Raw genomic sequence first — 12380 nt, 5'->3', positions numbered from 1 at the left:
AGATAGATTTATTAATATCCCTGGTCAGTTTTCTATTGGCTTTCTTTTCCTTATTGATTCTTTAAGTTCCTTATATATTAAGGAGATCAGGACTTTGTCTATCCGATGCATTATAAATATTTTTGCTAGTTAATATGTGGCTTATCATATATAGAAAGTTTTAATTCTTATGGAGTCAGATTGGTCAATTTGTTTCTTTTATAACATCTGAGATTTTTATAATGCCTAGATAAGACTTCCATAATTATTCCATAATTATTTACATGTCATCCTCTTATTCTTTTATCTAATATGTTTATAATTGCATCTTAAGCTTAAATTTTTAATTCATATGAAATTGATATTGATGAAAGGAGATAAGAATCCACAGATGCCTACTTAAAGCCCCAACACAATTCACTGAATATCCCATCATTTCTTCTTCTGCTTTAAAACTATCTTTTAAAAAAACTACAAATTAAATGTCCATATATAAATATCTCTATTTTTATATTCTCCATTCTGTTCCATTGAGCCTATCCTTGTATCAATCACAACTTTTTCAATTATTGTGATATTACATTTATTTTCTGTTGATGCCTATCCCATTCCAATCACTCTCATTTTTTAAGAGATTTTATTTTATTAAGATAATAATATTAAATAATACATAAAATAAATAAAGTAGATTATCTATTTTATTTATTTGAGAGAGAGAAAGAGAAGAACAGACTCCCCACTGAACAGATAGCCTGAGGTGGGACTCCATCCCAGGACACTGAGATCATGGTCTGAGCCTAAGGTAAATGCTTAGCCAACTGAGCTACCCAGGAACCCCTACTCTTATTTTTAGCAGACATGCTTACAGGTTTTTTTTTTCTACATAATCTTTAGAATAAGATTGGTCTGAAAAAAGTTCATGTTGATATTTTTATTAAGTTCAGTTTAACTCCCAGACTTTTAGATTAATTTAGAAAAATCTGTTACCTTTTGTTATTGGATTTTCTTTAATAAACAATTGTCTTTATTCACATATTCATTTCTTTTTTTCTTTCATGCATAAAACTGAGAACTTTCTGATTTTTTTTGTATGAGTGAAAATGATTGATTCTTTAGTTACTTAATTCTAGTTAAGAGTAGTAGAGCTGTTCTTTTTGCTTTTCCACATACACAAGCATATCATTTGTAAATGATAATTTTGTTCCCAATTTTTATAACTCTTTTTTTTCTTTCTCTTGTCTAATTGCATAGGCCAGTAACTCCAGAACAGTGTCAAATAAGGGATGACAGTGTACCTTCTTTTTTTGTTTTCTATGACTTTACTGACAATGCTTTAGATGTTTAACAAATAAACATTTTTTCTCCTTTCAGCAGAAACACCTTACACCATTCTGTACTTTCCAGTTCTCCTTGACTTTCTTTATTGGCTTTCTTTGTCCAGTACCTTCAATCCTGAAAATTCCCTACATTTGTTCAAAGATAAAAAGCTAAATTCTTATTCACCTATTTTTGCTTCTAAAGGAAAAACTGGAGTAGAGGGCAGGAAGAAAAAGGAGCTTTTTAAACTGCACAGCAATGGCCAAAACATAGGGTTAGGAAAAGTTCCATCTAGCTAAGGGAGTCACTCTCTACAGAAGCAAGAACAGGAGGGTAGGGAGGAGTCGGGTCCACCCCCGCCCCCAGCCCCACGTCGGTGCCACCCGCGGAGATGAAATGTGAGCCCGGGTGGCCCAGGACGCAGGAGCGGGCTGCTTGGTCTGCCGCTTGCGAGCCGCGGGCAGAGACAAAGAGACCTAGGTCTCAGCGCAGCCCAGCGCGGGCCGGCCCGGGCTCCCCTCGAAGGTTCCCAGGGCAATGGCCCTGTCTCCCCGCGACCCCCCTCTCGGGAGAGTTGCCCTTTCCCTCTGAACGTCCTCCAGCCGCTCCGCGTCTGGGGTTCTCCCTTCGCTCCCAGCCCCCTTTCCAGTGTCTGTCCGTCTGTCCTGGTGCGCAACCTCCGGCCACCGGCTTGGATGGACGCGCGGAGGCTGCCCGGGTGTCCAGGGATCTTGCTTCCGAAGTTGGTCCTGCTTTTTGTCTACGCAGGTCAGTGGCTTGGGGTGGCGGGAGAAGGGAAGGGGACTTGGGACTGAGCCTGGATCACCCTCGGGGCAACGCGGGTTGGGCGGGACGCACGGGGACCTTTGTGGGAGGGCGAAGACTGTGTGGTCCCCGCCGGACAGCCACCGAAGCCGGCGCGCCGGGACCCTGGGCTCGACCTCCACGCTGTTTTGTTTTGTTCCTTTTCTTTAACTTTCCCTTTTCCCATTTCGCTTCCTTTCCCTCTCCGCAAGCAACTTAAAAACCCCAGCCCCACATTTAAGGGATTTTACTCTCTGGATAGCGTAAAAATTTATCCCATCCCATCCACGACTCCGGAATCTGAGGGTTGAGGGCAGAGGCTGAGAGTGGGAGAAAAGCATCTTGAAAAAGCACCTGAGGTTACATATATTTGTTGAAGTTTTAAAAATAAGCTAATGTGGTGACTTTTCCATGCCCCTGCTACCCCCGCAATCTAAATATTTTGAAATAAAAAGCTTTAGATCTTTGTTTTTGTTTTTTGTTTTTCTTTAGATCATTCTCAAGTGTGGTAGTCTGCCTAGTTGGATGCTTTGAGTTCAAATATAAGGCTTTTGAGGGGTGAAAATTCACCCAGAGACTCATCTGTTTTCATTGATTTCGTTAAGCCCTGTTGATAGGTGAAAGGAATTTCATTTCCCTCCTCCTAATTATTCTTCTTGAGAATTGCTAATAATTGATGGAGCAAAGCGGTTTTCTCATTTTGTGACTGAGAGGAGCTTAAAATGACCTTTCATTGGTTATTTATATATAAAGTTAATTACACATGTGGTTTTCATCTGTTTTGTATTCATAAAACAAGTTTAAAAGCAAAGTTGTTTGTAAAATGTTTTTATGTCTCCCACTTCCTAGGACAGAACAGAGGCAATAGTAAGTTTAGGTAGCACTGATTTAGCTTCTGATACTTACAAAGATATTGCAACTGAGATGAAGACGATCTTCAGTATTGTTATTGGAACATCAAAAGAATCGAACCCATTCAACCTTGCCAGAAATGATTCCCCAGACTCCTATAGAAATTTTCCATTTGTACATTAAAATGTAAATTAATGGCTGTCTATAAGTTATTTAAAAGATACTTTATTGCAAGGAAAATGCTGACATTCAAATACGAAAATTTATAAAAGTAGGAAAAGTACTTCCTATTCAGTGAGGAGAAGCCACATTCTAACCTGTTTACAATGGTTATTTCTTTCAGTTACTGTGTGTGTGAGGTTTCCAGAATTTGAGAGACTAAAAGAAACAATTGCATTAATATTAGTTTTATATTAAATTCTTACTAGTTCATTTGAAGCAATGATTCTTTCTATGTCCTCTGTTTATCCAAAGAAAACAAAAATAAGAAAATAGAACACGACCTCACTCATCTTTACTCAGTCACACCCATGAACAACAACTTACTCTTTTTTCTTTTTTTATTCCCAGGGGTAAACCGAAAGCTTCTAATGTGCACACTTTTCCTTCCTTTCTCCTGTGCCCCCAGTGCTAGGAGCACAGTCCCTGGGGTTCAGGAAATCTGCAGGACTGGCTGGCAACAAGTTTGGTTAGATTAGAAAAAGTTTTCCTCCATTCATTTCTTCTATCTTCCTCATCCCTCCCTAGTAAGTTACAAAGTAATCACAAGCCAGTAATACTGAGTTGAGTTTTTGTCTTTCATAAGAAATGTTTAGTTAGTGTGTTCTGCGTTAATTCCTGAACTTGTTTCTTCAGAAGCCCTTTTATGCGTGTCATATTTATTTACCCAGTATTTGTTGAGTGAAGCATTTTGCGTGATGTATAAGACAGAAGCCATGTTCTGAGTCTTGTCTGGGAGACAGGTGTGTCTACTTTAAAATATAGAAGGCTGTGCCTAGAAGTATGGTCGTGTGCTATAGGTGTTTCCAGGAGGGGACCTCATCTCTGGCTCAGGAATGTAAGCTCTATGAAGATGATGTCTGTCTGTTTTGTTCAGTGTAATATCCAGAGACTAGCAAAATACCTGACCCATAAGAAGAGTTCAATAAACTTGCTCAGAAAAATTGAATTAAGGAGGAATTTGAGGAACTAGACCTTTGATAGGGAAGCTTTGGACATAAGGGAATGGAATAGGATATAATGTGAAGAAAGGCAAAAACCATGAGATACGTATTTGCAAAACTACATAATTCATTTTCGTTGGAACTAAGAGATGTGGCTGGAAGTCAGGACTGGAGTTACGTGGGGAGACAATGCAGCTATACTAGCTGAGACACTTTGTAAAATGAACTGCCAGCTTTAATGGGATAAATACCTAAGTAGATGCATTACCCCTAGCCTGAATTATTTTCCCCCAAAGCAAATGCATTAAATTCATGTTTCATTCGTTAATGAGATAAGAGCAGTTTCTTTACCATAGCATCGTGTTTTGCCGTGGAACCACCTTTGGAAAGAGACCCAGTAAAGTTTATATTATTATCCAACTCCCACTGCAGGCGACAAAGACAGGATTTGGCCAAGGTTTTACCTTCCCGGCCTCAGCCAGTGGCTTCTGTCCCCTCCTGTTCCTTCCTCTCTTATCCTCAGCTGTAGCTTACAAGAACCATTTCTGAGCAAGTGCTTGAGGCCAGATGTTGCTTTTCCTGTGCTACACATTCCTTAAGGTGGGGTGAGGGTTGGAGAACCTTCTTCCAGATCATGCCTTTAATTAAGGTCACTGAAGAAAGTTTCAACTGGCTATTTTTCAAGGATATTAACTTGAATATTAGAAGTAATATCATTTATGTTCTGAAACAATTGGAATGTTCCATTTTTTACAGGAAAATGCTCTGGCATCTTCCAAATCTGATCTTCATACAATTATTCTCAAATAAACTGGAGAAAGTAATTAACAGATTAAAATAAGATTTGAGGTGTGGTCAAAACCTCAGTTTGGAAATGTGATTGTGAATGTATTTACCATACTATTAAATCTGCCCTTTTCAGTTGTTTAGTTATGGGAAATGGACAGGAGTGTTGGAAAATGCCATAAAAAATAATGAACAATGTGTGACATGATCTTGATTTTTGCTGCAGGTATAATCCAGCTTCTTGGCTACAAGATAATGGGCTTGGTTTCCTGTAACACTGGTTCAAAATATTTTGATAACACTGTGTCCTTATAATAGTAGTAATTGAAATACAATAATAGTAATTGGGTCTTTGATATTCATGGAGGGCTGAGTAAGACATCACTAAGGTGGGTATCATTCATGAGACAGCCCATGAAGCTATTTACATAGGGGTTGTCTTGCTCAGACAGAAGTGGGGACCTTAGCTTTCCCACTGTCTAAATGGCTTTAAAGAACATGGAGCAAAACATACCTGTGAAGCCTCTTGAGACTACGAACTAGCCTAAATATTTGAATTCACTAAACAGCACTGAAAATGAGAGCTATAGAAATTCACCGAGAAAATGGTAAAATAAATAGCCTTAAAAAGTGTGATGTACTCTGCAAAAAGCATACACTGTCATGAGATCGTTAGATTGTGTTTCTGTCTTGAAAATTTAACAGTGGTTTTAAGTAGAGTTACTGAATCTACACGTGTAATTATTTTTTCCCCTTATTTCTTCTTATGACATCACAGAAGAAAACATTGGGGTAGAAATAAATCTGAGGGGAAAAATATGAATGTTTTCACTTACTCTACAAAAGACATGCGGTATTGACAAAGGTGAAGGAACTTTTGATCATATCCATTTATCAAAAATCATCCTGCCAGGGAGGTGATTTAAAAACAAAATATGAATTTTCCTTTCTAGATAAATCAATCAAGTGGACATACAGGCATAGTGTAACATTGTGCACCTTTCAGTCATGATTTGACAATAAAGCAAAAGTGTTATATAATTTAGAACCTAGTTGATGTTACCTTTAGAGAATGAGCTGGAAAGGAATTATGTTGTGGTTCTTAAACATATAATTTAAATTACCAGCTTATAACTTAATGCTTTCCTAGTCATTTACATGAAACTCACCTATCCATTATAATTTATACCACATAGTATACTTAAATGACAATCTTAACATAAATCATTGAGGTGGCACAAAGAATTTTTAAAAACGAGGGTAACTTTTATTCAGCATTTTGGGTCTAATTTTCATTACCAAAGCGTAGGGAAAAAAGACAGTAATTTGGTTTTATCAGTTGCAACATGTCCTTTTTACTCAGAAAATACCTTTCCCCCTTTCCACAGTGCTGTTTCATAACTTATTGATTCTTAAATCTGGCATTAAATAAATTCTTAATTATTTACAAGTTAGTTACATACAGGAACGTCTTCGTACAACTAACTCATTATCTTCCAATCCAGATGGATTGACAGGATGTACAGATTCATTCGTGTTACCTTATGTGTGCAAACTATAATTATTAAGATAAAAAATGTAGAGAAATGATAACACATAATACACTGTCATGAAAATATACATTATTTTAAAATTATCTCCAGTTGACTTTACAATGTCAATAACACTTTCTATAAAATGAAGCTAATTGGGAGTACTACTCTCAAGTCAAGACTTTATCATTTCAAAATTATTGTAAGACTTCTATTGAGAAAAAAAAGAATTCTATTGAAAAACTGAATGACTGATTTGCTGGATCATTCATTTCTCCTTTCAGTGTCTCATTTGACAATTCTGACTACCAGTTCTGGTGCTTGATCAGGAAATTCAAAAATGAATGATCTTTGCCTCTTCTAGATTGATGGCCAGGAGGGAAGGAAGACTAGTTTTGATGCTTACACATGTCTTGGAATTCTGATGACATAAAATGAATATCTAAATGCCCTGAAGAGTGGTCGTTGACAGAGTGAGATATGAAATAGAAGACTTTCTCATGAAGCTGTGATTTCAGAACCATAAAGGACTTATGTGGTGTTTATTTTGCAGAGGATTGCCTTGCTCAGTGTGGGAAAGACTGCAGATCTTACTGCTGTGATGGGACCACACCCTACTGTTGCTCCTACTACGCTTATATTGGGAATATCCTCTCGTGAGTACTGGTCAGATTTGGCAATTTTGATGCTCTTGGTTGGGTTTTCACAAAATACTACGTTATAGGTAGGGGCAAGAAATTTTGAGAGTCATTATTGACATAAAATCTTCATGGAGATACTAAATGCTCATCACTATCTGATGTGTTATATTATTGACAAAAGGTATGAATTGATATGCAAAATAAGCTGCTTTTATTAGAAGGGAGTTTAAAAGTATTCTTTTACTGCTCAATTTGTATTCCAGAATACTAATGGTTTTGGTCATCTGCATTCATATTTTTGATCATTTTTTAATATTGTAAATTATATGCTTTTGTCTGCTTTCTTGAAGGATTTTTGAGCTGAATTTGTCATTTAATTATGGCTAGTTTATTTTGCCATATATTTGTCTAACCCATTCAGTAGATACCAGGGAAAAGAGATATTATGAATAAAAAACAGTTCAGATATAAAATGTCAATTTTCTACATAACGCATATTAAACAACTTCAGGAAAAAGTTTAGAGCCCACGAATGGCCATCAGCAGTATAAAGGGGTAACCAACTACAAACTTCAATGAAACATATGCACCTGGGATGTGTTGAGCATTTCCCCAAAACAAATTAAGAATGTATTTTGGAGGGATGCCTGGGTGGCTCAGTTGGTTAAGTGTCTGACTGTTGATCTCTGTTCAGGTCTTCATCTTGTGTCATGGGTTCAAGTCCCATGTTGGGCTTCCCACTGAGTGTGGACCCCACTCAAAAAAAAGAAAGAAAAGAAAAGAAAGAATGAATTTATTTTGGAGTTGCTTCTGGGGAAAGGGAAATGGAGAAGCAAGAACTGCTTTCAGGGTTGTATGTCTGAAAGGTGTACAAGTCTCAGTTCTACATAGATCTCGAAGTCAAGAAATCAGAAAATTAGGAACATTAAGAGTTTTCAAATTCTTAATGTCAAAAATCTTTTTTTTTTTTTAAAGATTTTATTTATTTATTTGACAGAGAGAAATCACAAGTAGATAAAGAGGCAGGCAGAGGGGGGGGGGGGGAAGCAGGCTCCCTGCTGAGCAGAGAGCCCGATGCGGGACTCGATCCCAGGACCCTGGGATCATGACCTGAGCCGAAGGCAGTGGCTTAACCCACTGAGCCACCCAGGCGCCCTTAATGTCAAAAATCTTAATGTCAAATTCTAATGTCAAAAATTCTTAATGTCATAAATCACCCATGGATTTCCAGTAACAGTAAGAGTCTGGTCTCTTAGACTAGCTCCTTGGTTTTTACTTTTCAAGTGGATATCAGGGTGATTTGGGAGATGTTGTGGCTTAACTCCTGCCCCGTGAAGGCGTTAGTAGAAACAGGAAAGATTAGACATGAAGGGAAGTGTTCCTGGCTATTTTAGGGATATGTCCACTGATATGGCTTATAACTCATCTTTCATTCTGAGTAGAAAACCTGGCACCACGTAAACTTTCTATAATCGAAGTTGGAGCTGATATTAGAGATTATGTCTCTCTGAATAAGGCTGTAAAGAATCATATTTCTGGATAGTCTTGAAATCTATCATGGCTATATAAGAAATGTCAGGCTGTAATAAAGATTGATGAGTGGAATTTTAAGCATTCTTTGATGCAAAATAAGCTCTAAATAAAATGTTTGAATTTTTTCTCATGGGAATCTTGTTTAAAAGGAATTAAGTCCCCTTCTTACATTAGACATCAATCAGAATGTTATTTATAGGAACTAACCAGCTCAGAATATTCTGAATATAAATATATAATGATATTTCACATTTGTATATCACTTCCCACTTTTAAAGTCATTTAAAATACATTATTACTGAATCCCAGTTTTATTTTCAAGTGAATTCCACATGCTAGCTATTGCTGTTTTGGGTTGATGTATATGTGGGCCGAGTAGGTGGTATAGATTTGAGGAAGGCGGCTTCAGAGGATCTGTGATTCTCTGGTCCCCTCATCTGCTAATGTCTACCATGGTATATGTTGTGCCCTTATTTCTCAACTCATAGCTAACTCTACCCTGGTGAATACATAGAGAAGACAAAATTACTTAATTAGAACTTAAGAAATTTAATTGTATAGTTATGCCTTGTATGTTTTATATTTGCATTCACATTTACATTTTTATGGCACATACTCTAGTCCTCTTTAATTTTACCCTTAGTTAAAGTAAAAAGAATTAGTTGAATTGATATATTTATCTGGATTATTTGGGCCATGTACTTGTTACATTTGAAAAAGAGAATTGTTTTGAGTGGGGGGAGATGAAGAAACACAGATGGCATTATATCTCAGGCTGTTAAAACTGAATTTTCAGTTCAAAATAGAAGCCACTAAGTAAATCCTTTGCTAAACAATTCTTAGGAGGAAAAAAAAAGAGAGAGAGAGAGAAGCTTTAAAGTGTTTTCCCCACTGAATAAAGGAGAATACATTTTCAGGATTTCCACTTATTGTTTAAGATTTGAAAAGAGTTCTTAACTCCACCCATGGTTTTTTTGGTTTTGTTTTTTTTTTTAAGTTGTGGTGAGGGGGAGTAGATAGGGAAAAAAGTCATTCCAAGAATGCTTACAGAAGTTCTTTCATGTACATGTTTTCAAATGTTACTATTTTGGAACTCACAAACTACACTTCCTCTCTTCCAAGTATCCAGGCACAATCTTACTAAAATCATTTTAATCATCTTAACAGAAAATTAAATCTTTGTAGTTATTAGAAAAGTAATAAGGAAGAGAGCAATAAACATAATGGAATGTTATGTATCCTAAATGACTAATTTTATAAATTGCTTATAATGTGGTTTCTATTTTTGTTTGTTTTCAAAATAGAAGCTATCTTGGATCTATGTAAAAGTGGTAAAAAAAAATGCAAAATACAATTTGGGTCATTCTAGACCGTTCACAAATTGGTAAGGTAAGGTACAGTCAATCCTCAGGAGGTCCCTCTAAATTGATCAGAGTAGAGATGTTCTGACCTTAACTCTGCTTACTTCAACCCACCTTTCTGTTTCGCAAATTAACAACATTGGCTCGTTTTATAAAGAGATCACAAGAGCTAACTTTCAACCTACCTTTCAGTTGCAAAGTCTTATTTTACTCAGGTCCCTGATTTGTAGACATTTTGTATTCTAAATACGGGTTAATTTTGGCAAATAAATTTAGATTGTACACCTCCACATGTTTTTTTTTTCTTTTTTCAGTTAGAGATTCTTAATTTTACTTATGCCTCATGAAAAACTTTAAAAATTCAACTTTTAAAACAGCATATCTACTTTTTAATTGAAATATAGTTGGCATATAACATTATATTTGTTTCAGGGGTACAGCATCATGATCCAGTATTGTATTATTGCAAAATGATCACAATAAGTCTATTGAACATAAGTTGATTTAAGATAGCATGTTTACTTTTGGTCATTATGGTTACAGATAATAAGCTCAATATTAAAAAAATACCATTTTCCAGAATTTAAGAATGCTTTTACAGAAATTAGCATATACTACACAAATTTGTTATTTACAAATACATACGGTGTGCCCATTAATTACCATGACAGTACTGAGCTAGATTCTGGGATCCAAAAATGAATAAATGGCATACCTTGATCTCTAAGATTTCACTACCTAATAAGAGAAGAAAGTGTAGACAAATAATTCTAATGTGAGGACTTAATCTGTAAAGTGCCATAGGAGGGCCCAGAAGAGAGAAAACAGCTATGTCTTTGTGTGTGTGTGTTTAGAAAGAAATGTTTAGAGAAAGTCTCATAAACATGACATTGGATCAGCATATTGAAGGAAGAGTAGATATTTACATAAATGGACTGTGAAGAAAGGGAGGTACATTCCAGAGAGAGAGGCTCAGTTACAAAGGCAAAGATAGAAGAAAGGAAATGATCAGTTTGGAAAAACCCATGTCGTTCAATGTTGCTAGAGAGTGAAGGTTAAACTGAATATGGCAAATGAATAAGTAGGGAAGACGAAAGATAGGTCCTTTTGATTTTCACATACTTTTATTGATAGATTACGTACTTTAAATGACCACATCTATCAAAACTGAAACAAAATAATCCATTATTTTTCTGGAAATAAGATAGGTGGTTTTATATAGAAATGACACATTCTTAGACATCGCTATGACAAGGGACACAGGTGAGAAGGTGCCCAGTGGACATTATTTTCTTTATGCCATAGAGAATGCACTTGGAATTAACAGTTTGTAGTGTTGCACTATTTAGAACATGACAGATTATGTGACCTTGGAATTATTTCTCCGTTTTTGACATTTTTCACCTCAGGGGTAACTAACCCAAGATTAAAAGCCTCACTATGCTTGAAAGTGAGGACTGGGCCAATTCAAGAAGCAAATAATTTCTCATCAAATTGGTTCTCAAATATTTCATTCAACCACTCTTGCCATGAAAAGTAAACATCTGTGATGAATATGGAAAGGGATATTTCAATTCTTGCTGTTGATGAAGTGTAATTGACATTCTCAAGAAAGAGGATCCAGCATGAAGATGTGGTTGTAGAGCACTCTTCAGAATTGGAAGAATTCAAGGGGAGAGAGGGGGTAACTCAGTGCCTAATTACTGTCAGTAATGCAACAGAATAAAAACAGAACTTTACTGAAAATGCAGAGAAACTGCTAGGTGAGGAAAAAAAGAACTGCCCAATATTGAATATGAACCCAATAATACCTAAGTTGGACTTAGTGAGCCAGATAACAAGATATAAGATTTAATCCTTTTACTCAAAAATAGATTTTTGCTCTTCCAGTTTGCCTCTGTTACACGCAGCTCTGTCTAGGGATTTCAGAGCACCATCCAGCTAACACAAAATCCCCATGAGGAAAAAAAAAAAAATCAAAAGGAAGAACTAACAATGGAGATCCTGGTGGGGTTAAGTTTCTTTTCTTCTCAATGAAATGTGAAAGATGGATTGCCCACAGTTTCTCACAAGGACAGCTAATAAATATCACCACTGTGATTTTAGACCCATGTTATGCACGGAAGCAAAACCAAGTTAAAGGAGAAAAGTTTCATATTTTCAAATGGCATTTGAAGTTGTATGCTCATTAAGTAGCTGAGCATTCTGAATTAAACACATGAGGCTCTTCAAAAACTGACTAGAACCTAAAGCATTTTGAAAGGTTTTTGGTATTGGTAAGAACATCATTTAAATTAATTAACTTAAAATATTCTTAGTATTTCGATATTAGAAAAACAACTCTGCAAGGTGCTTACTGAGCAAATAGAAGTTTGTGGGGGGTCGTCTTTTGAATCATAACACAAAGATAAA

The 12380-nt window shown here is 36.2% G+C and overlaps 1 protein-coding gene across 1 annotated transcript in view; it reads left to right on the top strand.

Moving 5' to 3' along the window:
* The first annotated feature begins 1688 nt into the window (after positions 1-1688).
* The window catches only part of CYYR1 (cysteine and tyrosine rich 1), a 104579-nt gene continuing 93887 nt past the window's right edge, over positions 1689-12380 (top strand). The window contains exons 1-2 of the mRNA XM_046002444.1: positions 1689-2064; positions 6987-7089. Of these exons, the coding sequence (XP_045858400.1) occupies positions 1992-2064; positions 6987-7089 (176 nt within the window). The 5' untranslated portion in view covers positions 1689-1991. The remainder of the gene's footprint in view (positions 2065-6986; positions 7090-12380) is intronic.

The sequence above is a fragment of the Meles meles genome, chromosome 4 (assembly GCF_922984935.1).
Source record: "Meles meles chromosome 4, mMelMel3.1 paternal haplotype, whole genome shotgun sequence".
Taxonomy (NCBI): Eukaryota; Metazoa; Chordata; class Mammalia; order Carnivora; family Mustelidae; genus Meles; species Meles meles.
Note: the sequence above shows the minus strand (reverse complement) of the source record. Positions and strands in the feature narration are given on the sequence as shown.